Raw genomic sequence first — 27,997 nt, 5'->3', positions numbered from 1 at the left:
AAGTGGGTGAAGACTTGTGCAAAGGGCTCCCAGTGTTCTCCACACTGGGAGTAACTGTGTTACTATGTGTTACTGTAACCAGAACTGAGATGTGCCAGGATGGAATGTCTTGGGACACTCCTTCCCCCGAGGTTCTGGCAAGATAACTTGAGCCAAAGCAAGTTCAGGCCTGGAGTGTTTTGGGATGCTTTGCACAGTGGTGAGACAGCTTTAGCTATCGTGGGTGATGTTTAGGGGTGTCCCAGCATATGTTGTACTGGGGCACCTTCTGCAGTGTTCTTTAGGGGATGGTCCAGATCCTTCTTCCATCTGCGCCATCAAGGTAAAGGGGGGATATAAACAGTGGCACTCCCTTGCCTCTCAGAAGACCCCAGAGTACACTCTCTGCAGCTCCCCCACTGTTTAGTAGAGCTCTAGGACTGGTTCCTTTATAGTCTAGTTGCTCTTTAAACCATGTTACGCTTTGTTTTTTTCTGTGCCACAGGTGCCAGGGCTGGTATGGTTTAGGGGCCCAGGGCTCGCTCTGGGCAGTGGAGTGGCTAGGGCACCCAGACTCTGCCCTCTCTGTTGCTATCAAGGTGGAGGGGAAACATAAGCAGTGGCATTCACTAGCTTCTCCAACATCCCACTTTGGGACAGTTAGTTCCTTTATATTCTAGTTGCCCTTTTAAGCCATGACTTTTTTCTGTCCCCCCTGGGCAGATAAATCTAGTCACAGTCCCTTAGTAGACCTCCTCCCCACTGCAGCTGACAGTATGGGGATTGTGGTTATTGTTAGTCTCCTGCCATTCTCTATGTGGTCCCTCTAACCCTCGTTGTGCAAGAGCTCTCAGTCGGCCCTCAGATGTTTTTCAGGAGGAATTTCTCTATAGATAGGTTGAGACTTGGTGTGTCCATGGAGGGGGTGAGTCAAGGGTCCTCCTGTGCTACCATGTTGGATCTTCCTCCCATTCACTCTTCTACTGCCACTGCTGCCACTCTCACTGCTCTCAGAATGGAAAGGGCTAATTCCTACAAATGTACCCCCCCTCTAGTTTTCTTCTTAAATCAGACTCAAGTCCTATCACTGCCTCCTGCCTCTACTCCAAAGTTCTGAACATTCTGACAAATCCTGCTTGGCTACCAACTCAAGTTCCATTGCTCAGCCTGGTTCCTCAGCCCCAAAGCTACCTTCTTCCTCTCTCCCTAATTTACCATTATTCTATTTGCTCTGATGCTCTTTCCCTAAATATGTTCCCATTTCAAGCCTTTGCTAAGATCTTCCCCTCCAAGTAAAATCCCTTTTCATCCATCCCAACCTTTAGAAATCCCAGCCATCCTTAAGGCTACCTGCTCCCCCTACCATGGGTCCTGCCCCTGCTCTCTTTCTCATTTGCCTACTGCTTGGTTTTACTGTCTTATGATTGGAACCAAATTTGACTTTATGTTACTTGAGTAGATAATTCTACTGAAAGCAAGCTACGCACTCTGCAAATACAATAAGAAATAGATTTAAGTTAAAACACCAAATTTATTGCATAATATTGAACTATATGCACACACATAGAAAATAAACATTTCATTTAACTGTATATCTTTTTTAATCTTGTATTATAAAGACTGAAAAAACTACCAATTTAGCAATTGAAATAAGTTTTAAAAACAAAAAAAAAGCAAAAATCTACATCCTTCATTGAGATCTGATGCTGTATCACGGTTCATAAATACTTCATTTTATATAAATAAGTCTTTCCTCTAGTGACTAGGAATTTAAAATTAGGCTGCCATGGATTCTTTGATCATGTAGAATTTTCTTATCCCATGATGAAGAAGGTTGAGCATGTCGCTATTTTTGATACATATTTGCTCTAAACACAATCCCCCTGAAATCCCACTGTAAACAAACATTTCAAATGCAATAAACAAAAGTCCCATAATAAAGAATGTCCTTAAGTGTTAGCAATTAGGGAAAAGGAAAAAAAAAATAGAAATTTTGCAATTTAAATAGAAATTAAAAAAATAGACCGCATGCATCCACTAGGAGAGGAAGGGAGCATTAAGTCAGGTAACAATGGGGCGAAGTGAATAAGAGAGAAAGGGAAGGAGAGGAAGGCAAGAGAAGGTGGCAGAGGGCATAAATTGATAGGGAACAAGAACAAGAAATTTATTATTTCTACTTTCCTTGGAGAAGATACTCTTAAAAAAATTAATGCAACTTGCTCCAAAAGCGAGATAACCGAAGGAGTAGGGGGGGGTCTATCACCTCACCTTATCGTCGAAGGGACTCGGCTGAACAACAAAACAAAATTCGGCTCAGCTGCAAATGCTAAGCTGCTCTGCACATCTTTGAGTAGGTCCAGGAATAGGCAGAGCCAGGGGGAGATTGCTAGTCCCTTGATAACTTCTTTTTAAAGCAAGATATGTTCCTAAAGGCTTCCATAAATTCTCAAGAGTTCAGCCAAAATAATGGACCCAGATTCAGCTTGCTGGGATTGGGACTTTCTGAAGTAAGTAGTCCTTTCCTCCTAGTCCTTAGAGCAGGGCTGCAACAAGCATGTCCAGGTCTGCAGAGAAAGGAGCCATTCTGCACGTGCAGGTGAGAAAGGACGCATCAGTCCAAATCATTCTTGCAGAGGAATGAGAAGGACGGGAAGCACTGTGAGGAAACAGCAGGGCCGAGAGAGACATTTGGGAAGTGAGAGGTTAAAAATCCACTGCCATTTTCTCCAGCAGAGTGCAACATATTCACAAGTGCAAGCGACACTACTAGGTAATTTGGTTTAAAGACAAAATTGCCAATTTGTCACCCCATCCGCAACCCCTGATTTTTCAAAAAGGTGGCTTTACTGCTCACAAGCCCAGAAACACATCGACCAGGTTCAGGATTCAAAAGTCCCAACCCACTTAGACAATAAAAAAATAGAACTCCCTCCCTGCTGTTTTCTGTGGTGGCCCCCATGTGGACGCTGAGGACGGGAGGGCAATCTGGGGCTGGGGGGGGGGGGAGCCTCAAGCCAAGCTAAACCCTTCATAGTTGTCAAGGGCCTGGGTCAGCCGTGCACTCAGGATCTCCTTGCTGCTGTATTTGGGGAGATCAAGAAGGTTGTAGCAAGTGTGGGCCACGGGCAAGTACTCCTCCCCGCTGGCTGTGGACTGAATGACGATCTGCAGGCTGGCCATCCCGTAGATGGGAATCCGATCACTGCCTGTCAGGAACACTGAGAAGAAAGGGAAATGGCATTACCAGCACCGCAGCGAAGGAGCTGCTCTCCGCAGCCCTCTGCAGAAAGGAAAGGAAGGCATGACACCCTGTGGCTTGCCCGAGAAGTACACTGTTATGTACCAATACGTACTGCAAGAATATTAGTTTATGCTCGTTCTTATAAAGCTGAAGAGACTGCCTTTACAATCCTGTTTTTTTGGGTTTATATGGATAAAATGCCTGTTTTTCACTGGCTCATTTCAAACCCTGATTATACATGGACACAAAGAATCCATCAAAAATGTAAGATGCCCAGAAATACCCTCAAATAAAAAAAAATGGGCTCAGTCAAATGTACATCCTCATAAATGTTATGAGCCTTCAAAGGAATCAGAGATAGAGAAAAAGAAGAGCTGACCTCAGGGGGAAAGCAAGAAGGAGACCATCATCTGTGTCCTCAAGGTCTCCTCTTGCCAAAGGTCTAGTGAATGTACCCCTCCTGAGTTAGTGAATATCATTTGGGATCTGTTCACTCCTTTCCCTATTTTTCATTTTAAACCAAAAGAGCTGACAATGATGTTATGTGAGACATTTCACTCTTGTCTTGTAACATGCTGTGACTTGGCAAAGAAAAGAGAGAGACCAATGCAGCTCTCTTTCCATGTTTTCTAGCACTATATAACCTCAGACTTAAACTGCTGAAAATTACTACAAACAAATCATTGGTGAAGGGGCACTTTCAAAAAACCTATTACCTGAGGCTACGGTATATAACCATTTTTGCCAAAATCTGTAGAGACTGAAAATTTCCACAAGTCTAATGATCTCTGAACAGAAAAATGTCTTTTACGGAAATCTCCATGACTACAAGCAGGCTCCTCTTGGTGGTTACAGCCCTTCAAGCTCCCTTTACAAATTTTCACCTGTCATCTGACTTATATGCCACTCATTTTCAAGAGCCAATGTAATTAGGTGGTGGAGAAGCAGGGCTTTTTTTTTAAGCATCCCTGTGTGGGCCCCCCTTTTCCACTTCCTCTCATCCTTACTCCATGGGAGCTGTAGAATCTGGGGGTAAATCTTGCATTAATATTAATATATGCTCACTCTTATAAAGCAAAAAGGATTGCCTTTCAAATCCCATTTTTTTTTCCCATTGTTTTATATAGATAAAAATCTTATACTGGTCACTGGCAAATTGCTGACCCTGATTATATATGGAACAAAGATTTCAACTATTTTGAAAAGCCTGAATTTTATTCACATAAACCAGGCTTCATTTTCCTTTCCAAATGTATTACCCTTCTCAAATGCCACCAGCCAGTCACAAAGGACCATATATTGTATGATTCCATTTCTGTGAAATGTCCACAGAGCCAGAAAGATTGGTAAGCAGAGGGGGACATGAGAAGTTGGGAGGAAATGGGGAAGGAGTGCTAGTAAGTTCAGGGTTTCCTCTTGCAGTGATGAGCATGTTCTAAAAATTACTGATAGTTTCACAACTCTGTGAATATACTAAAAACCACTGAATTATACACTTTAACTGGGTGATTTGTAGGCTTTGTGAATTGTATCTCAATGAAGCTATTCTAAATCACATCTCCCCAGTTACATCTGTGGCAGACACTGTAAAATTTTCAAAAGCCTAGAGAGATCAAGGAAGTTAATCCAATTAGATTTTATCAACGGATTACTTCATCACACTCACATATAAAATAACGAGTTTTTTTTTTTTTTTTTTTTAAGATTTTATCTATCCGTTCATGAGAGACACAGAGAGAGGGAGAGAGACGCAGAGACAGAAGGAGAAGCAGGCTCCTCGCAGGGAGCCCGATGTGGGACTCGATCCCAGGACACTGGGATCACGCCCTGGGCCCAAGGTAGATGCTCACTACTGAGCAACCCAGGCGACCCTTAAATAACACATATTTTTAAAGCAACTGAAAATCAGTGAGATGCTTTTCTTTCTTCTTTCACGCAACACATCCTGTTAGGTAACAAACATGGAAGAACCGTTTGCCTGAGATCTCGTTAAGACGTGTAAATATATTTCCCTTACTCTTTTTCACTTAATAGGGTGGGCCTTAACCTAGGGGTATATCATCCTATTTACCACATGCGACACCATTCTAACATGACTGATACTTACAGAGAAACTTCTTCTTCTTTTCCAATGGAAATTCATGAAACGTCTCCCAAAATAGTTTCACAGTGGGATGTGTGGCTGAGTAGTCACCCTTGTAGATGGCAGTCTGCCCACAAAAAACAAAAAGAAGAACACTTACCTTAAAGAAGAATATTACAGAGGACATACATTTATGTACCATCTGCGGTTGAGAGTAAGAACTAAGCTCTGAGACAAGGAGGCCTCCACTTCTGACTCAACCACAGAACACCAGGGAAGAGTGCAGACTCTGGGCAACCCCAGCCTGGCCACCACAGCTTCCTTGGAGGGAAAGACAGGGCCCTTCACACTGACCTCTTCTAGTTCCTGCCAGTTGTAGTTGCTGTTTCCCACCATCATAGCCCGCAGTTCTGAAGGCTGGAAGAGCTCAAGCACCTTGCCACCGCACACCTTCAGGAAGCCACTGGAGAAGGCCGTGTACCACTCATGAACTGAGATTTGGAAGACGTAATTCACGTAAGCGTCCACAAACTCCTGCCTGCCAGAAAACCAAAGAATGAGAATACATTTAGCCTTAAGTCTTGCAGAATTTCTGAGGTTGAGAGAGATGAAAAATGGGATTACATCAAATTCTCATGCCAGGAGGCATCCCGTAGATCGCCACCCAGCCCAAGGGTTCCACTGAGTTGGGTGACTTGGGGGCAGAAGAGAACAGGTTGGATGCAGAGGAGGCCAGAAAGGGAGAACCATACCACTGACTATTTTACCTGAGGAGCTCCAGTTCTCATCTTGCTAACTCTACTTAGACTTCAGTTTAGAAAAAAAATACAACCTTTTTCTGCTTAAAAGAAAAAGTCTACTATAACAATTGTAGGCCTCTTCCCTTCTCTTCAGAAATGAGTAAAGTTAAATAATCTCCTATTGGTATCCTCGCCTATTCTAAAAGGTAAAAGGTAGAATACTTATCCTTCATAATTCCTTTCTGGAAGGGACTGCCTCATACAATGGGTTCCATCTCACTAATAATCAGTTAAATGCAAATTAAGACAGTAACTTCCTGCAAGTCTGACTCACAGCAAGCTGGCCTCCTGGGCTGCTTCTTGTAGATGAGGGGTTGGCTTCTTGGGCAGGTTTCTGCAGGCTGCAGGGCAGAGTTCTATTTTTATACACTGTCTGGCCATTGTTCACATGCATTCAGCCTCTCACTGGTGGGAATGTCAACTATGAACTGAGACGTAAACATCTGGGAGAGTAAGTTGCCGATATCTAGAAAAGTTGAAAATGTAAATACCCTTTGACTGAGCTACTCCAGTACAGGGTTGGTGGGGGGTGAACGTGTGGCCCAGGGAGACTCTCACATGAGTGCACAAGATAAGTACACAGATGTTCACTGCAGCATTTTCTTGTAATATAGAGAATTGGAAGACACAAAACTAAATATCTATTAATAGGAGAAGGACCAAAAAAAGATGGTATGGTCATATGACCAAAAGCATAAAGCACAGCACTTGAATGGAATTAACTAGGCCCGATTTATCAAAATGAACAGATTCTCAAAAACAACGTTTGAGTGAAACCCAAGTTTTTGAATGTTAAGTACAATATGACAGCATTTACATAAGTTGCATAAAAAATAGTTTTTTTAACATTTTTCTTTCCCTGGTATCAGTCCCATCTTGGATCAATTTAACCGCATCATATGCAACCAAACCAACTACTGACTGCTCAATTGGTGGGATGTCATTCAGTGTTTTCAAATATTTATAACAACACTATCTATAGGAGTCAGTGGCTCTGCTACTTACATTTTGTGACCCTTGGGTAAGTTATTTAATCTCTCTTTGCCTCGATCCCTTCAACTGTAAAATGGGAAAAAATAAGAGTATACAACTCATAGGACTGTTAGAAAAATTAAATGAGTTAATACATGTAATGGTCTTAGAACCAAGGCTGCTTGGTAAATACTAGCAATTATTACATGGTTTGTGGCTATAAGATTTTATTTTGAATGTGAAATTGTGTATTTGGTGTATGTAAAAACTGTGGGGTAATTTTTAAAAATAAAAGCAATTAATTGGTCTTAATACACATTATAAAAGTATAAAAACATGAAAGAACAGGCATCAAATTCATCAGGATTTTATCTGTGTGAGAAAGAGTGGAAGAGAGGGAGGGAAGGAAGGAAGGGGATGCATAGGAATTTTGGTCACCGTTTTCTTACATTACAAAATCTAAAGCAAATACTGTTTACTTTGGTTCATAGATACAAAGATGTCTGTCATTTTAGTCTTTGTACTTTTCTGTATTTTAAATTTTTCTAAAAATTAAAATTTGACATTATGAAGACAGATCCTTTCTACTTATCCTTCACTGTAATGGACTACTTCATAAAACTACCCTTGAACATCTTAGGTTTCCTCCAAGCAAACACTTCCCCCATGCTCACCATACACCCATAACTAACCAACAGGTGGTGTCATACAGCAGGTAAGTGAAGCAGACAAGAATTCATTCCAGGCTTTGCCATGTGCTGTATGCTGCCTACTAAGCCTCTCTTTTCTCATCTTTGAAACAGGCTAAATGTTCAATTTTTAAAATAAAAGCCACTAATATAAAAGATTATTGTACATCTTAACCACAGATGCTAAAAGTTTCTTACACTGCATTCAATGCACTACTTACCTAAAACCCATTAGATAAAACTAAGAGGATTTTCCTGGCACAACTGCCTAAGAGAAGCACCATCAACATATTTTATTACAGACTGTGATGGTTAATTCTATGTGTTGACTTGGCGAGGCTATGGTAGCCAGTTATTTAGTCAAATACCAGGAAAGACGGTGCTGTGAAGGTATTTTTTACATAGGATTAACATTTAAAGCAGTAGACTTTGAGTAAAGCAGATTAGTCTTCAAAACGTGGGTAGCCCTCATCCAATCAGCTGAAGGCTTTAAAAGACTAAGGATCCTCCGCATCCTCCAAAAAGAAAGGAATTTGACCTCTAGACTGTCTTCTCACTCAAGACTGTGACATCCACTCCTGCCAGAATTTTCAGCATGCCGGCCTGCCCTGACTATTTCCAACTCGCCAGCCTCACAATCATGTGAGCAGATTCCCGAGGATCAGTATCTCTTTCTCTTTCTTTCTTCTAACATACACACATACACACACACACACACGTTGCCTTTGAACTGGGACATCAGTTTTTTCCTGCCCACAGACTGTAACAGAGCATCAGCCATTTCTGTCTCAAGCCTACCTGCCTTTGGACTGGAAGAACCACGACTGGCTCTCCTGGGCCTGCAGCTTGCTGACTGCAGATCCTCCGCCTTGTTTCCTTGTATTTATATACATGAACACACATGTGCATATTTGCACACAAATATGTGCTCCCCACATATTCTGCTTCTCTGGAGAACCCTGACTAAATATATCGTGTAAATATCATCTAAATTAGATATGGACGAGACTCAGAGATGGATTAATCCTGAGGTACAATTTTTCCACAGCTGTGAACCTGCAGAGGAGCGTAGGAGGGTGTGTGTGTGTGTGTGTGTGTGTGTGTGTATATAAGTATATATATATCTCCTACTGGTTCTGTTTCTCTGGAGAAGCCCAATACAGATTCTGGTAGGTGGAAGTGGAGTACTATAATAGCAAATACCTATAAATGTAGGATGACTGTAGAACTGGGTAATGGGTAGGGGCTGTCAGAGTTTTGAGGCAGTTGATAGAAAAAGCCTAAACTGCCTTGAAGAGACAGTTGATAGGAACAGCAAAGGAGATCCTGGTGAAGGCTCAGAAAGAAAAGAAGAGAGTGATAAAGAAAACTTTTGTTGTCAGAAAAATAGAGAGACATCATAAACATCATCTGGCTAGAATTTGAATATTAAAATGCTTCTGGTGAAGTCTCAGATGGAAATGGAAAACATGTTATTTATTGGAAATTATAGGCAATTCTGTTATAAAGTGGCAAAGAATTTGGCCAAATTGTGTTCCAGTGTTTTTGGAGAACTTGTAAGTGATAAACTTGCCTATTCTACTCAGGAGATTTCCAACCAAAGTATTGAACGTGTGGTCTGGTTTCTTGAAACTGCTTATTAGTAAAATGAAAGAGGAAAGGGATACACTGAAGAAGGAATTGCTAAGTGGAAAGGAATTAGAACTTCAAGGCTTGGGAAATTCTTAGCCTATCCAGATAACATCCTCTGGAAACAGGGCGAAAGGTGTGTCTGAAAAATGGTTTGCTGAAGAGATCAAGCATGTGACTCATGAATCCTATCAGTCATCTCAGGAGAAGGTAGGAATAGAAATGTGGTTATCCAGGAAAGATTTGTGAAGAACGCTCTTGTATGATGGCTTGGACCCCCATGAATTGCCTGGGAAGCCAACAAAGTTTAAAGAAAAAAAATTAGAGCAGAAATACTACCAGTTTGCACCAAAGAGGCAGAGATGGACAGAAGGAAGGAAGGCTGTTGGACTTCTGGGATTCTCCTGGTAAGAAATGAGCATACAAAACTATCTGGCTGCAAACAAGTGTTATCTTTAAGAAAAGAGAAGAATGGCCCAAAGGCAAATCAGAGTCCAGTGAGCCTATCAATGCCACCATGGACATAGGTTGAAGAACCAGGGCCAGTAACTTCTTGGCCGTAGAGGGTGGGGCCACCACTCCTGTGGGCCAAAGGACACAGCCTGGATCCAAAGAGGATTATTCTCCAAGCCTCAAAATCTAGGGAAATTTTCCCTGCTAGGTTTAGGATTTACTTGGGACCTATGACCTCTTTCCTCTGAATGTCTCCCTTTTACAATGGGAATGTTCATCCTATGTCTGTGCTCATGATCATATTTGGAAGCAGGTAACTTGTCTGGCTTCACAGCTGTGGAAGAAGTTTACCTCAGGATTAATCAAACTCTGAGTCTCACCCATACCTGATTTAGATGATATTTATTCAATTTCCTATTCATATCTTAGCCTCATTCAGAGACACTCTCACAGATATACCCAGAATAGTATCTGACCAAATATCTGGGTACCCAATAACCCAGTCAAGTTGACACCTAAAATTAACCATCACAGATGAGACTTTAGCACTTAGAGTTGATGCTGGAATGGGTTAAGACTTTGTGGGACATTGGAATAGGGTGAATGAATTTTATAGGTGAAAGGACATGACTTTTGGAGGCTGCAGGATAGAGTGTTATGAGTTGGATTGTATCCCTCTAAAATTCATCTACTGAAGTTCTAACTCCCATTACCTACCTCAAAAGATGACCTTATGTGGATATAGGATCTTTACAGAGGTCATCAAGTTCAAACAGGATCATCAGGGTGAACCCTAATCCAATATATGCCCTATAAGAAGTGGAAATTTGGACACAGAAACATGCACAGAGGGAAGACAAAGGGAAGAGATAAAAGAAGATGACCATTTGCAAGCTAAGGGGAGAAGCCTCAGAAGAAACCAACCCTGTCAATGCTTTGTTCTTGGACTTCTAGCTTCCAGAACTGAGACAATAAATTGTTAAGGCACTTAATGTGGTGAACTTTGTTATAGCAGCCCTCGCAAACTCATTCAGAGACTCTAATTTCTGTATGTCATTTAGTATTCCTCTCAACACACTCTTTCCTTTAACAATGATTATCAATAGTTATAAGTGTTTAGTAGGTGCTCGTCACAGCAATACATTCTTAGATACACACTAACGCAATGAATATTCAAAACTACCTTTGAGTGAATTTAATGGCATGAGAATTATGTCCCAATAAAAATACACACAAATTAAAAAAAAAAAAACAGCTTTGTAGGTTGTAGAGATAAATTTTCAGTAATTTTTCATTTTCAAAAATTTTCAGATAAATTGTCATTATTCCAATTTCAGAACTAAATCCAAGACAAACAGCTAGTACATGGGCAGGGGCAGAACTTGAAGCCAGATGTTTGAATACAGACCTGTGCTCCCAACCACCTCATCTAAGTGCCCTCCCTTTCCTCTAACTTGATTCTTTTCATTTCCTTTTTTTTTTTTTTTAAGATTTTATGTATTTATTCATGAGAGACACACAGAGAGAGAGAGAGAGAGAGAGAGAGAGAGAGAGAGAGAGGCAGAGACACAGGCAGAGGGAGAAGCAGGCTCCCTGCAGGGAGCCTGATGCGGCACTCAATCCTGATCCCGGGACTGCAGGATCATGCCCTGGGCCAAAGGCAGGCGCTAAACCACTGAACCACCCAGGGATCCTGATTCTTTTCATTTCCACTGTGACAGCAACATGAGAAATTATCATATGCTGAGATAAAGGTTTCACAACATGATAGCTCATCTACATTATTCACAATTCTGTGTTACGGCAGCCCCAACTGTACACTAGAGTCCATAAAGCCCACAAAATGAAACAATCCTCAATGAGCTGACATTTTAAGACATAAATTTAAAAGAGCAAGTACTATATCCATTGCCAACGGTTTTTTAAAAGTCTGAATTCAAACTGTAGTAAGGGTCTTAAAAAAAATGTTTTTGCTAAGCTGATTGTGAAATTAATATAGATAGGTAAAGTAACTAGACGAGCCAAAACAATTTTGGAAAAGAACAAAGTTAGAGCACTGGCATTACCTAATTTCATGACTTATTATAAAGTTACAGTTGCCAAGTATAGTGTTGGTAAAAGGACAGACACACAAATCAATGAAACAGAATCAGAAAGCCCAGAAATAAACCCACACAAATAAGGTCAATTAATTCTCAACAACTCTGCAAAGCAATTCAGCAGATAGCATTTTCAATAAATGGTGCTGAATCGACACAACATCCATATGCCTCACACCTATATAAAAGCTAATGATCATGGTCTAAAGGTAAAACTTAAAGTTATAAAACTTCTGGAAGAACACATAGGGTGCTTGCTTCAGCAGCACATATACTAAAACTGGAATGATACAGAGAAGATTAGCATGGTCCCTGTGCAAGAATTACACACAAATCTGTGAAGTGTTCATATTTTTCTTTCAATAGTTACTCTGAATGTAAATGGGCTAAATGCCCCCAATTAAAAGACACAGGTATCAGACTGGATAAAAAAGCAAGACCCATCCATATGTTATCTACAAGAGACTCATTTTAGACCCAGACACCTCCAGATTGAAAGGGAGAGGGTGGGAAATCACTTATCATGCTAATGGACATCAAAAGAAAGCTGGAGTAGCAATCCTTGCATCAGACAAATTAGATTTTAAACCAAAGACTGTAATAAGAAATGAAGAGGGACACTGTATCAAAATTAGAGGGTCTATCCAACAAGAAGATCTAACAATTCTAAATATTTATGCCCCTATTATGGGAGCAGCCAATTATATAAACCAATTAATAACAAAATTAAAGAAACACATTGACAATAACACAATAATAGCAGGGAACTTTAACATCCCACTCACAGCAATGGACAGATCATCTAAGCAGAAGATCAACTTGGAAACAATGGCTTTGAATGACACACTGGACCAGATGGACTTCACAGATATATTTAGAGCATTCCATCTTAAAGCAAGAGAACACACATTCTTCTCGAGTACACATGGAACATTCTCCAGAACAGATCATATACTGGATCACAAGTCAGGTCTCAACCAGTACTAACAGATTGGGATCATTCCTTGCATATTTTCAGACTACAATGCTTTGAAACTGCAACTCAATCACAAGAGGAAATTTGGAAAGAACTCAAATACGTGGAGGTTAAAAAGCATCCTACTAAGTAAGGAATGAATGACTCAACCAGGAACTTAGAGAATTAAAGAAATTCATGGAAATAAATGAAAATGGAAACACAACTGTCCAAAACCTTTGGGATGAAGCAAAAGAGGTCCTAAGAAGGAAGTATACAGCAATACGAGCCTTTCTCAAAAAAATAAGAAAGGTCTCAAATACACCATCTAACCTTACACCTAAAGAGGTGGAGAAAGAACAGCAAATAAAGCCTAAACCCAGCAGGAGAAGAGAATTAAAAAGATTAGAGCAGAAATCAATGAAATAGAAGCCCAGAGAACAGTAGAACAGATAAAAAAAACTAGGAGAGAAAAGAGAAAGGACCCAAGAAAATAAAATCATCAATGAAAGAGGAGAGATCACAACCAATACCAAAGAAATACAAACAATGATAAGAGACTATTATGAGCAATTTTACGATAACAAATTAGGCAGTCTGGAAGAAATAGATACATTCTTAGAAACATATAAACTACCAAAACTGAAACAGGAAGAAATAGCCTGAACAGACCCATAACCAGGAAGAAATTGAAGCAGTCATAAAAAATCTCCCAACAAACAAGCATCCAGGGCCAGACAGATGTCTTCCCAGGGGAATTCTACCAAATATTTAAAGAAGAATTAATATCTATTCCTCTGAAGCTGTTTCAAAAAATAGAAATGGAAATAAAATTTCCAAACTCGTTCTACAAGGTAATACCTCAATCCCAAAATCAGACAAAGATCCCACCAGAAAGGAGAATTACAGACCAATATCCCTGACAAACATGGGTGTAAAAATTCTCACCAAGATACTAGCCAATATGATCCAACAGTACAATAAAAGGATTATTCACCATGACCAAGTGGGACTTATTCCTGGTCTGCAAGCGTAGTTCAGCATCCACAAATCAATCAATGTGATACACTACATTAATAAAAGAAAAGCCCATACAATCCTCTCAATAGATGCACAAAAAGCATTTGACAACGTATAACATCCATTCTTGATTAAAACTCTGTACACTAAAGAGATGGAACATACCTCAATATCATAAAAGCCATATATGAAAAGCCCACAGAGAGTATCATTCTCAATAGGGAAAAACTGAGAGCTTTCAGCCTAAGGTCAAGAGCATTACAAGGATGTCCACTCTCACCACTGTTGCTCGACATAGTACTGGAAGTCCTAGCCTCAGCAATCAGACAACAAAAAGATATAAAAGGCATCTGAACAGGCAAAGAAAAAGTCAAACTCTCACTCTTTGCAGATAACATGACACTCCATGTGGAAAACCCAAAAGACTCCACTCCAAAATTGCCAGAACTCATACAGGAATTCAGCAAAGTGGCAGGATACAAATTCGATGCATAGAAATCAGTTGCAATTCTATACACTAATAACGAGACAGAAGAAAGAGAAATTAGGGAATTGATCCCATTTACAGTTGCGCCAAAAACCGTAAGATACCTAGGAATAAACCTAACCGAAGTAAAGTATCTATAACCTGAAAACTATAAAACATTAATGAAAGAAATTGAGGAAGACACAAATGGAAAAACATTCCATGCTCACGGACTGAAAGAACAAATATTGCTAAAATGTCTATGCTTCTCAGAGCAATCAATACATTCAATGTAATCCCTATCAAAATACCATCACCATTTTCTGCAGAGCTGGAACAAATAATCCTAAAATTTTTATGGAACCAGAAAAGACCCCGAATAGCCAAAGGAAAGTTGAAAAAGAAAACCAAAGGTGGTAGCACCACAATTCAAGACTTCCAAGTTCCATTATAAAGCTGGAATCATCAAGACAGTATGGTCCTGGCACAAAAACAGACACATAGGTCAATGGAACAGAACCCAGAAATGGGTCAACTAACCTTCAATAAAGTAGGAAAGAATACACATTGGGGAAAAGACAGTCTCTTCAACAAATGGTATTGTGAAAATTGGACAGCCACATACACAAGAATGAAACTGGACCATTTTCTTATACCATACACAAAGATAAACTCAAAATGTATGAAGGACCTAAATGTGAGACAGGAAACCATCAAAACTGTAGAGGAGAACACAGGCAACAACCTCTGGGACCTGAGCCACAGCAACTTCTTGCTAAACACCTTTCCAAAGGTAAGGGAAACAAAGGCAAAAATGAACTACTGGGACTTCATCAAGATAAAAAGTTTTTGCAGGATCCCTGGGTGGCATAGCGGTTTGGCGCCTGCCTTTGGCCTAGGGCGCGATCCTGGAGACCCGGGATTGAGTCCCACATCGGGCTCCCAGTGCATGGAGCCTGCTTCTCCCTCTGCCTATGTCTCTGCCCCCTCTCTCTCTCTCTCTCTCTCTCTCTCTCTCTGTGACTATCATAAATTAAAAAAAAAAAGTACTTATAAAAAAAAAAGATAAAAAGTTTTTGCATAGCAAAGGAAACAGTCGCAAAACCAAAAGACAACTTACATAATGGGAGAAGATTTTTGCGAATGTTTTATGAGAAAAAGGGCTAGTATCCAAAAATCTATAAAGAACTTATCAAACTCGGGCAGCCCGGATGGCTCAGCGGTTTAGCGCCGCCTTCGGCCCAGGGCGTGATCCTGGAGACCTGGGACTGAGTCCCACGTCAGGCTCCCTGCATGGAGCCTGCTTCTCTCTCTGCCTGTCTCTCTGCCTCTCTCTCGTTCTGTGCGTCTCTCATGAATAAATAAATTAAATCTTTAAAAAAAGAACTTATCAAACTCAACACCCAAATAACAAAAAATTCAGTCAAGAAATGGGCACCAACAGACATTTCTCCAAAGAAGACACACAAATGCCCAACAGACTCGTGAAAAAATGCTTCACATCATCAGCACAGAGAAATACACCTCAAAACCACAATAAGATACCACCACCTCACACCAGTCAGAACGGCTAAAATTAACAAGTCAAGAAATACCAAATGTTGGCGAGGATGTGGAGAAAGAGGAACCCTCTTACACTGCTGGTAGGCTGGACAGGCACTCTGGAAAACAGAACAGAGGTTCCTCAAAAAGTTAAAAATAGAGCTACCCTATGACCCAGCAATTGCACTAGTAGGTATTTACCCCAAAGGTACAAATGTGATCCAAAGGGGCACCTGCTCCCCACTGTTTATGGCAGCAATGTCCACAATAGCCAAACTATGGAAAGAACCCAAATGTCCATCAACAGAAGATGTAGTATAAATATACAATGGGACATTAGCCATCAAAAAAATGAAAGCTTGCCATTTGCAACGATGTGGGTGGAACTAAATTTCACTATTATGCTAAGTGAAATAAGTCAATGAGAGGAAGACAATTATATGATTTCACTTCCATGTGGAATTTAAGATGCAAAACAGAGGAACATAGAAGAAGAGAGGGAAAAATAAAACAAGACATAATCGGAGAGGGAAACAAACCATAAGAGACTCTTAACCACAGCAAACAAATAGGGTTGCTGGTAGGGGGATGGGGGAGATAGGGTAATGGGTAATGACCATTAAGGAGGACTCATGATGTAATGAGCACTGGGTGTTATATACAACTGATGAATAACTGAACTCTACCTCTGAAACTAATAATACATTATATGCTAATTAACTGAAATTAAAATTAAAAAAAAGATTTTATTTATTTATTCATGAGAGACACAGAGAGACAGAGAGAGAGAGAGAGAGAGAGAGAAGCAGAGACACAGGCAGAGGTTGAGAAGCAAGCTCCATGCAGGGAGCCCGATGTGGGACTTGATCCCGGGTCTCCAGGATCAAGGCCTGGGTCGAAGGTGGTGCTAAAACCGCTGAGCCACCCAGGCTGCCCAAAATTAAATTTTTTAAAAAACAAAACGAACAAATCTTTATGATCTTATATCTGGCAAAGATCTCTTAGACATGACACCAAAAGCCCAATCCATAAAAGAAAAAAGTTATCAAAATTTTGAATTTGTTTTTTGAAGAAAAAGACAAACTATGGACTGGTAGAAAGTATTTCACAAGGACTTGTATCTAGAATCTATAAAGCTTTTTAAAAATAAGAAAGCAAAAAACTCAGAAAATGGACAAAAGCTATAAACTGACATTTCATCAAAGAAGATACATGAATGACACATACATCAGAAGATACTCAGCATCATTAGCCATTAAGGATACCATACACAGCTAGCAGATTAGGGGGGAAAAAAACCAACAATACCAAATGCTGTTGAAGATGTGGAGTAACTATAACTCGTACATTGCTGATGTGAAAGTAAAATGGTATAGTCACCTTGGAAAACTGTGGAACTTTCTTAAAAGTTAAATGTATATTTACCATATGACCAAACATTCTACTTCTAGGTACATAGCCAAGAGAAATAAAAACTTATGTTCACTACAGCATTTTTTGTAATCACAAAAAATTGGAAACAACCCAAATGGGAATATTATTACTCAGTAATAAAAAGGAACAAACGACTAATGTACAACATCACGGACGAATCTCAAATGCATTATACTGAGTCAAAAAGGCCAGACTCCAAAGTTCACACACATAGGATTCCGCTTATAGGACATTCTGGAAAAAAAATTTTTTAGAGATGGATCAGTGATCACCAGGGCTGACAGTAAGGGAAGGACTGTGATGGAGTATTTTGGGATGATGTTACTATTCTGCATCTCAATTAATGTAGTGTTTACATGATTGTATTTGCCAAAGCAAAGGATGAATTTTATTACACATCGATTAATTATATTCTTATTATACATGAAATACATCTATTTATAATATATAAATCCTATCTCAATAGAACAGACCTAGCTTAACACGAAATTTTAAGATTTTTAAGACAACATAAAAATCCTGAAAGATGAGCACATCCTATTTGTCTCAAGTAAGTCAAATAGGTCATATGGATTTTATTAAAAGTGGGGCTTTTTTAAAAGTCTGTCACAATTTCTACACTATAGGAGTTAAAAGGCCCACTTTCTGTCTCTGATTATGCCAATCAAGTAATACATATAGTAACAAAATATTTACTTCACTTTAGTTTTCTGCTTCTAAGTTCCTTATCTTTAAAATGTGAAAAGGTATTCCTAACTTCAAGATAACTGCAACCATCAGGAGATGATAAACAGAATATATGGGTGTAGGAATGCTGACAATACTGACTCAGTCTTTGGCTTTCCATCTTTCTCATGTTTGCTCAGTGACCATTCTTGGGGGGCTACATGTTTTAGGCCCCTTGGAAATTAATCTACATACCTTAGAATTCACCACCAAGGCCCAGATGGGGGAGGCTTGTTTTGGCCTCCCATGAGGAGGCCCATGAGGATGGCCCATGAATCTGTTAGAGATAACATGATTCTTTCCCCTTCATTTTTTTTTTAAAGATATTCATTCGTTCGTTCGTTTGTTCATTCATTCATTCATTCATTCATTCACGAGAGACAGGGCGGGTGGGGGCAGAGAGATAGAGGGAGAAGCAGGCTCCTTGCAGGGAGCCTGATGTGAGACTTGATCCCTGGACCAGGGTCATGCCTTGAGCCAAAGGCAGACACTTAACCGCTGAACCACCCAGGCGTCCCTTGGTCTTTCCCTTCCTGATGCAAAGGTGGTGTCACAAGATCCAATTAAAGGTGAGCTATCAGGTGCATGCAAGCCCTTTGAGATGTATGCAAACCCTCTGACTCACCATAATGCTCTCCTGTGTGGCTCCTCACTCTCTAGAATCTGGCACTATGGTCTGGATTTTGCAGAGAGTAACTATGCAGCTGCCATGGATCATCCCCCACCCAATCCCCTCTATTAGTAAGTTACCCTGAACAAAGCTCTGTGTAAACTGTTTGGAGTGGCTTGCTTCATCTTCTGGTCTCAAAGTGCCTTCTCAGTTTGGGGAATCATTCTCAGTTTGGGGGATCCTTCCACCTCCTAACAATGGGAGATATATAGAATATGTATAATGTCACCAACTAAATATAGATGTATTATCACATTAAATTCAGTCGGAGCTAAAACGGATATGTCAGCCTTACCAATAAAACCCAGTCACTACAAATGGTAACAGAAAAGGGGAAAGTAAATTACTGGAACAGAATTAAGAAAGTAAACAGACAACAAGAATCACCAATACATAAACAAAAACACCCTAGAATGTCTGCTAATGGGAATATATTGGGCTTTTTGTAAATGGTTCCTTTCTTTGGGGAAGGGCACAAAATTGTCCTTCTTAAAAGGGAACATTAATGCAGGTTACCTTGCATATTCATGAATGCAATTATTTTGTTTAAAAAAAAACACACACCAAGTGGTTGCTACGTGTCAGCATTAAGTGCTTTACATATTAACTAATATTCATAAAAACCGTAAGATAACATCAAATGTACTCTGGGAAGTAATTTCCTAACATTCATACGCTTGATGGAAGAGCTTTAGTAAGTCCCAATTTGGTGAATGAAAAACATTTAAATCAATTCCTGTCGCATTTGAAAACATTCCTACGGAATCCCTGGAAGGATCATTCGTCTTCTTCCATACCTCAAGTATGTGCAGTCATCTTTAATTCAAGAAGCTACATTCGGCCTGATAAAAGCAAGGGGGAAGAAGTAACATAAAGCGACTACTCACCCTGCTATCAGAAAAGGAGACTTCTCTAGTTAGGACCTTTCTGAAAAAGTGTTCTCAGATGCAAATCAGCAGCAAGACCACAAAGCGGACTGAACCGTGGAGTGCACTGGGGGACCACGTCTGAGAGCACACGGGGGCGCCCCTACGAACAGCCGCACTGAACACACGCTTTACCCCGGGCGTGGGGGGGCCTTGCCGGTCTTTGGCGGTTCTCCAGCTTTACTCCTGCCCTCAGGACAAGGATCTGAGGGAACTTCCAGAACACACCCCAGAATACCAAGGGTCCTTAGACTCCCTATCCAAATGGCTGCAAAACTGCTTCCAGGGTGCCTCTTGCTAAGAGACGTGCCGCCAACACACAGGGCACTAAGCTGAGGACGACCGAGGCCGCTGGGTGGGCATCTGCCCGCGTGGGCTGCCCTCTCCGACACAGGCCCCCGTCCCCGAAGGGCGGGCAGAGGAGGGTCCGCTCTCCCGTGCCTCCGCCGTCTGGAAGGGAGGCGGCCGAAGCCACTGACGCCAGACCAAGGCCAGCTGTGCGGTGCTGCAGAGGCCGAGGCCGACAGCCCCGAGGTGGGGTCCGAGGACGCGAGCGGGGCAGAGCGGCGGACTCAGGAGGGCGGAGGCCGCCCAAGCGGCTCCCGAAGAGGGGGCCTCGGGCACCTGCTGCCGTTCCCAGCCCAGCTCCGCGGGGGCGAGCGCCTAAGGAACGCGCTTGGACGTCAGCCGCGGTGCCAGGGAGGCGGCGGGCAGCCCCAGGGCCCGCGGGCGCCCGTCAGCTGACGGCGGAGCGCCAGTCGGGGGCGGCGGCAGGGGGGCGGGGCGCGGCGCGGCCGACGTCACCGCCGCGGCCGACGTCACCGCCGCGTGCCGCAGCCGCAGGACCGCTCTGGCGCAGCGCGGGCGCGGGTGTCTGCGGGAGCCACGCTAGAGCTCCGCGGCTGCTGCTGTAACATGGCTGACTCGGAAAACCAGGGGCCTGCGGAGCCGAGCCAGGCGGCGGCGGAGGCGGCGGAGGAGGTAATGGCGGAAGGCGGCGCGCAGGGGGGGGACTCGGACAGCGCGGCCGGTCCGACGGCCGAGGAGCCCCAGACCCCCGCGGACAACGCGCCGAAGCCCAAAAATGACTTTATCGAGAGCCTGCCCAACTCGGTGAAGTGCCGAGTCCTGGCCCTCAAAAAGCTGCAGAAGCGCTGCGATAAGATAGAAGCCAAATTTGATAAGGAATTTCAGGCTCTGGAAAAAAAGTATAACGACATCTATAAGCCCCTACTTGCCAAGATCCAAGAGCTCACCGGTGAGATGGAGGGGTGTGCATGGACCTTAGAGGGGGAGGAGGACGACGACGACGAGGAAGAGTACGAGGATGAGGAGGAGGGGGAGGAGGAGGAGGAGGAGGAGGAGGAAGCTGCGGCGGAGGCTGCTGTGGAGGCGGCGGCTGCCAAAGATGAGGGTCCCCACTCTGCAGTGCCTGATGACGCCAAGAAATAAGCGGGGCCAGAGATGGAAGAGGAAGAGTGACGACGAAAACAAAACCCCCTATTTTCTTTCTTTCTTTCTTTTTCTTTTTTTTGAATATTGGTGGACTTCTAAAAATAAGGCTCAGGTTTGGGACCAAAATACAATGTGAATCAATTTTGACGTTCCTAAAATTAAGTTCAATTGAAGCAATCAGATCCTGGCCAGCCCGTTTCACATTTTTCATTTTGAACACAATAAATGTATCAAAAGGTGTTGAAGAAAACCAGTTAAATTTAAAATGATTTTTTTTTTTCCATGATCTCTTCTGCACGGACTGCAATTGAGGCTTAAGGGTGTCAAGTAGATGTGAAGAATGTCACTTTGAAACCTATTCATCCCACCATCATCACACTACACACGGAACACCCAGACCAAGACTGAATGAACATGTTCTCAATGCTTAATTCTTCAGTTTCTTTAGTCCGGACATTCTCCAGTGCGGAAAAAGCAGAAGACTCTCATCTTTAAGTCTTTGCTTTTGTAACCCACACATCAGCTTTACACTTCAGAGAAGAGTGATGGAATTGTGGAAGCCTGTGATGGAGATCATGACAGTACTGTTTAATGAGGTCTGGAAAACTGCCACTTCACATTCTAAAGAATGTTCTGAATATTTGAATTTAAGACAAGCAACATGGTTCTGAGAAGGAGGGTGTATAACCTGTATAATATTGTCAACGTATGTGTTCGTTATTTACAGTCTTATGTTTATGTGTGTTCTTGGTAGCGTCTGTTTACAAAGGTGGAAAAAAAAACCCAAAATGTTTTAAGTATTCAATCCCTTTACCTAGCTTTCTAGAAATATTAATTTACTTGAAAAGATGTAGAATGTAGCAAATCCTGTAAAGCATGTGTATTCAGTGTTTTATGTAGTTTGATCCTTGTGAAGTCTTTTTGTCATGTAGCTTTTAGAATGTAGCTGTGAAAATTATCAGAACTCTTCAATGAAGCTAATGTTGGAAAAAATAAATACTTGAAGAACCAATACAAGTGTGTGTCCCCACCCCCAGCTCAGAAGTAGAAGGGTTTAAGTTTGCTTGTATTAGCTGTGCCTTCATTATTTTGCTATGTAAATGTGACATAATAAATTTAAAAAATGGTGCATATTCAAATTTTAATGCTTGAAGACAGACTGGCATACAGTTAAGGATTTTCAGGAAGGACACATTAAATGTAAAGACTCCTAAGCTTCCTTGTGGGTTTTGAATTTTGTGTGATTCAGTGATCTATAAAAAAACATAAGCATAAAGTTGTTTACCACTGTAGTGTTAATAAAACAGTATTTTCAAAAAACAAAAGGACTCGGAATACTCTGCCTGCCTGCCTGGAATCAAATCCCAGCTCTGCCTCTTACAAGCAACGAACCTTACACAAGTCAGTTGATCTGTTTCAGTTTCTCCTTCTATAAAAGGGGATAGTAACAGCCTCTTCCTCACAATTATGGAGAACAAGTCAGCTAATACACAAGTTCTGTAGGATAAGGTCTGACACACACTCAGTGCTCAAGAAATTTCAGCTATTATTATTTAATTATTGTTTTATTATTACATGAAAGATAAAGACACTGATTGGAAATTCAATCTTCCTTCCCTCCCCAGGTACAAAAGGGGGAGAAAACAGACATCATTGTATTCTTAAGTTTATCGATTCCTCCTCAAAGAATGTGGACTTTAATTTGAAAACAGGAAATTCAATAATCTATCTCATTTTGGTTTCCTCAATATATAATAAGGTTTTGATTTCCTCCCAGAATAGATAAAAGACTTTTACATGTGATATTATGCATATGCAAAACAAGGCTACTTCAACCTTAACATCTGGGCATCCTGAATGAAGCAAAATAGTCTAAAAATTAACCCTCCCCCCTAAAACTTAAAAATTCAGATGCATTTCTTCCATTTCACTTAAGGGTTAAAATTACACAAGTGAAATTATGCCACTTTTCCTTAAGGACAGGAAGGCAGCTCCGACCTGTTGCTAATGGCAATAGTAGAGTTAAACCTTAACATAATGTTAATCATCCTTAGGACCAGGCCAGCCGAAAGAGAAAAATCAAGGTAACATATTATGCAAGAAGTCAATGATTATCTTAATTATATGATTATTTTAATAGAAGCAAAAACTAATAAAATTCAGTATTTCTTATCTCTAGGGATAAGAGACTCCTTTAATATTTTTCTAAATCCATCTAGTAAAAAAAAAAAAAAATGAATGAAACAAATAAGGAGTCTAACTACCTGGGAAAATTTTTTTTCTAAGCATGTAATTATATATAGAAAACCCAAGAAAAATGACTGAAAATTATTAACATTGACTAAATTCGAGCAGTTGACCAGCTGCCAGATAAATATACAAAACTATTAACTATTTCTAGGTACCAATAATGATCAAAATATATGGAAAGACTCTTTCACAATAGAAATAAAACATTTATAAAAACCTCAAATAAAAAATAGGTATAACCTATGTGAAAAGTGAAAAAATCAGAAAGAAATGTAAAACAGGGGATCCCTGGGTGGTGCAGCGGTTTGGCGCCTGCCTTTGGCGCGATCCTGGAGACCCGGGATCGAATCCCACGTCAGGCTCCTGGTGCATGGAGCCTGCTTCTCCCTCTGCCTATGTCTCTGCCTCTCTCTCTGTGGACTATCATAAATAAATAAAAATTAAAAAAAAAAGAAAAAAAAAGAAATGTAAAACGGGCCTTTGGATGGTAAGACTGAATACCACAAAAGTGTCCATTCTTCCCAAATTAACTTTTATCACACTTCAAATCAAAACCCAAACTGAATCTGGAACTTAATGTAATTAATCTAACGTTTACCTATAAGAATAGCTAAGGAAGCTAGCAATATAGGAACAATTCAGATTTTTACCTTAGACTACAAGTTCCACCCCTCCCAAATTTTTTTAAGTGAAGAGAATACATTATGTATTTATCAATCATTGGACAGGGAAAGGCTGAGATTGGTGATAAAAGACCAAAAGAAATAATCAACAGACACAACACAGAAATTCGTAAGTTATAGAGATTTAAACACAAGCACTCCACATTTTCAAAAGCAAACAACTAGGGATACAATTTACAATAAATATGAATGGCAAAGGGTTTAACAATCTTAATATAATAAAGAGTTCCCACAAATTTTAAGATCATTTAGTCTCAATACAGGAATACATAAAGAATGCCAGCAGACTAGTTTAAAAAGAGGAAATACTACAACCCTGGTTGGGGCAGAAAGACCCAGGGGCAGGCAGGGGTCTGAGAGGGCAGACCTAAGTTGACCCAGGCTCCGGTGAGTTCTGCAACACATGCATTTCCAGCCGAGTGCTCTGGCCAGCAGTCTTCCTTCCACTTAGGGTAAGACTTTAGCTGTAGGGTTTTCTAGCTACCAGTCACACCACTGTTGGCCACTTTTCCCAGGACACTGGGACACTCAACGATGCCCTTCACAATGTCAGGCAGTTTACAACGTTTCCTAACTGGGTTGATATTTACCCTGTTTCCTGCACTGCTTATTTGATAGTTCCTCAGGCAACCATAAAACCTGCATGTTAATATCTAGCAGGATACTCTGCCTTCAAGGTGGATCAAGCACTATCACTCAGTGTTAATCCATTATATGCCCAAATTTGTCAGCAATACACCAAATAACTGGCAGGAAGAAAAGGAGCACACATTACACATTCAATTTAGTTTCTCAGAGCATTACGCAGAAAAGTGTCGCATTCCTGATGCTCACTACCAAAGCATGACACAGCAGTTCTCCCTGCCTGAGAGTTTCCTCTCAAGGCAGACACAGAGACACATTTGCACGTGCATACACATGTACACAAACACTTTTTATTGAGGAGAAATTCACATAACATAAAATTAGCCATCTAAATGAACAATTCAGTGGCATTTAGTACATTCACAATATTGTCCATTTCTATCTAATTCACAGTCAAATGCATCAAAGCTCTGTAGAATACGAAAAGTAGCCTGTGTGCAAGAAACGCAAAATTTTACAAATGCAACAGAATTTAATTTTTTTTAAGAGAATACTCAGTGTTTATAAGGATTAGGTAAAATGAGTACTCTCATACACTTATAATATACAAGTTGATATATAATTCATTAATAAAATCAATTTAGCAAAAACATCTATCAACTGATTCAAAATGATATACACTAATTCAATTTCACCCTTGAGATCTTATCATTAAAAAGCAATTTTAAAGGCAAACAAAGCTTTTTACACAAAAGATGCTTCATGGGTCTTATTAAAAATTAAGGAAGAGGGAGAGAAATAGAATTTAGAAGCCAAATACCCCAAAGTGAGAGAACAGAACATACACATTCACATGGCAGACTGTGTAGTCATCATGAAGGGTGTCCGTAAATATATGGTAAATATAAGCATTGTCTCAAGCTAAGTTTAAAAATTCCAACATATAATTTTATATATATAGTTTATTTTTAACTATGCCAACTTTGTTTTTTAAAAACTCCGTAGTTGTGCCTGAAAGGAAAATAGCAAACGTTCTAAGTCATTTTTCTTCCTAGGTTGGGGAAGAGGGGTGGAGCACAAGCTCTCACTCACAATGCCTGGCTCTGAATCCTAGATTTCTAGCTGTGTAACCCTGAACAAGTAACATATGCCTCTCTGTGCGTGCCCCAGCTTCTGCATCCGTGAAGTGGGGAGCATTCCGTGTGAAGTACTTAGACAAATATAAGCACTCAAGAAATGTTACTGGCATTTTAATTATCTGCTATTCCGAGAACAGCCCAATGAGAAATACAAAGTAGATCTTAAAGTCCTATAGACTATCTTGAGAGATCAACTCAAGTCTGTCAGCAGTCCTAATTTCAGCAGACCTTAAGGAACTCAAGGTGTCTGTCACGTATGATTTTTTTCCCTCAGGTTCTCACTATGGATTCTGGGTGCCCTTTGGAGCACTTGCATGCCTTACTAGGTGGTCTTTTTATTATTTTCCCCATCCCTTCCTTAATATGGCAGAAATGGGAGAAGACCTCTATTGTATTTAATTTGACTACATTAAATTGAGGTCAATTTGGGGGAATCTAAAATGATATGTGGATTTTTCACTAATGGTAATAATACCATGTTACACAATGTGAGAAATACTTCACCATGAGTAGTCACTATGCAGATGTGATTAGCAGCTGCGGGAAGATTTAGCTATGATGTAGCCACTAGCATTCACCCATGAATGTTCTTTTACTTGGATGCTTGTAACTCATTTGATATCTGCAGCTCTTGTCCAAGGACAGAATGCAATTTTAAGATCAAATGAAATATAATAAATTACGGATATAGAATTAGTATCTTTCTAGCATTTTTCTCCAGGGCAGTGGTGACAGCAAATACTTCACTGTTAACAAAACAGCTTCAATACCAGCAGTATCTGTGTATTCTACTCTCCACAAGTTAAAAATCCAGCAGGCATTATTTTTATAGTTCTTTTATCTAGTTTTCTTAGGTCCATCTAAGAAATTCCCAAAAAGGACCCCAACTCCTAGGGATGAGATTATGACATATACTAGATAAAAGGGAAAAACAGCTGGAATGATTAATCTTTCACAGTTGTATGCATTTCTTGCCAGGATCTCAATAGGCTTTGCTGGTAATATTTCTGCTTTTGCAGAACAAAATAAAAAGAAGAGAAATGCACTCATGCCTTTCCAGTTGTGCTTCACCATGACAGTGATACTAAGCAATGTGGCAATAACTATACTAGGTTCTCAGAAGCCTCTCCAATAGGTAACTGTGTGACAGAAATAAGGTCTGCCTCCTGTCACTAGTGCAAAGGCATGTACCACAGTGCCTAAGACAGAATGGATGAGTTCACTGTGTGCTTGCTGAGTGCTAGTGACCCAGAAAAGCCAAAACCTAAATTTCACCAAAGACAGAAGTTCCACGTGTTAATCTCAAACACCGTGTGTTGGCAATCAAAACAGGAGTCCACCACCTTCTGCCTGGCAATTTTTAAAACTACAGCAAGTAAAAAGACTTGAAAACTTTTGAAGCGACTTTTTAGAAGTCATGTAAATAGGAGCTTCATAATACAAGTAAGAGAATGATGCGGGCTCCCTTCTTTTTACTCTTGGATTTAAGTATTGCCTTTCTTTTAAGGAAACTCTGTGGCATCCAAACATCCTTATTGAAAATGTGTTGTAGGAGCAGCCCTGAAGTCAATTAGTAGCAAACAACTGCAAAGTAAGAGAAAAGGAACCCACATGTTTTTTAAAGATTTATTTATTTATTGGAGGGAGGGAGAGAGAGAGTGCAGGAGAGAGGGAAAGAGAAACTTGAGGACTCTGCGATGAGCACAGAGCCCAACAACACAGGGCTCATGACTCTGAGATCACAACTTGCCAGAAAACAAGAGTCCAATGCTCAACTGACCGGGCCACCCCACCATCCCCCTCCCACATGCCTTTTAAACAAAAGCACACTCTTCCACACTAATTCTGAGTACCATTCTTAGGGTTAAGCACTGTCCATGAGTATGTATGTGTCAGCACAGATATAAACAGTGGAGAAAGCATGAAAAAAGAAAGCTTGCCAGGAACCTACTTCTATCATGCAACTCCTCTGCTCACAAATCAACAGTGGCTTCTTATTACCTGTTGAATGAAGTCTAAAATTCTCTAATTTCCAAAGACTTCCACAATCTAATAACCCCCAAGGCTAAGCTAGTATGGGTCCCCCTAGCAATGTCCCCCAACCAGTACTCATACCCCACACACTCACCACTCACTGTTCCCTCCCTAAAATAACAGCCAAGGTTAAGCGATCACTCTTTGGAGCACCTTTCACTTTTTAC

The 27,997-nt window shown here is 40.7% G+C and overlaps 2 protein-coding genes and 1 non-coding gene across 10 annotated transcripts in view; 2 read left to right on the top strand and 1 right to left on the bottom strand.

The window, feature by feature from the left end:
• Positions 1 to 1,490: 1,490 nt before the first annotated feature.
• The window catches only part of HERC3 (HECT and RLD domain containing E3 ubiquitin protein ligase 3), a 115,571-nt gene continuing 89,064 nt past the window's right edge, over positions 1,491 to 27,997 (bottom strand). For 3 of the 8 annotated variants that reach the window (XM_025424994.3, XM_049104818.1, XM_049104819.1), the window contains 3 exons: positions 5,658 to 5,841; positions 5,328 to 5,430; positions 1,491 to 3,197 (listed from right to left, as the gene is read on the bottom strand). In XM_025424994.3, coding sequence (XP_025280779.1) covers positions 2,989 to 3,197; positions 5,328 to 5,430; positions 5,658 to 5,841 — 496 coding nt within the window. In that variant the 3' untranslated portion in view covers positions 1,491 to 2,988. Of the gene's footprint in view, positions 3,198 to 5,327; positions 5,431 to 5,657; positions 5,842 to 6,383; positions 6,570 to 6,630; positions 7,163 to 15,947; positions 16,048 to 22,676; positions 27,381 to 27,997 lie in introns of those variants that run through there. The other 5 variants (XR_007407714.1, XM_049104822.1, XM_049104824.1 and 2 more) reach the window with 5 other exon arrangements.
• LOC112647442 (U6 spliceosomal RNA) lies at positions 12,196 to 12,302 on the top strand. The gene has a single exon (XR_003128326.1). It is a non-coding gene; the product is annotated as a U6 spliceosomal RNA (small nuclear RNA).
• Positions 20,494 to 22,464, top strand: NAP1L5 (nucleosome assembly protein 1 like 5). Its single transcript, XM_025425064.3, has one exon. The coding sequence runs from the start codon at positions 20,600 to 20,602 to the stop codon at positions 21,134 to 21,136; it is 537 nt and encodes a 178-aa protein (XP_025280849.3). The 5' UTR covers positions 20,494 to 20,599; the 3' UTR covers positions 21,137 to 22,464.

Source organism: Canis lupus, chromosome 32, assembly GCF_003254725.2.
Source record: "Canis lupus dingo isolate Sandy chromosome 32, ASM325472v2, whole genome shotgun sequence".
Classification (NCBI taxonomy): domain Eukaryota; kingdom Metazoa; phylum Chordata; class Mammalia; order Carnivora; family Canidae; genus Canis; species Canis lupus.
The sequence above is the reverse complement of the archived record's forward strand: the minus strand, read 5'-3'. Positions and strand labels throughout refer to the sequence as shown.

Coding starts and splice junctions, on each gene's coding strand:
- NAP1L5 (XM_025425064.3), top strand. CDS start 20,600: ATGGCTGACTCGGAAAACCAGGGGCCTGCGGAGCCGAGCCAGGCGGCG.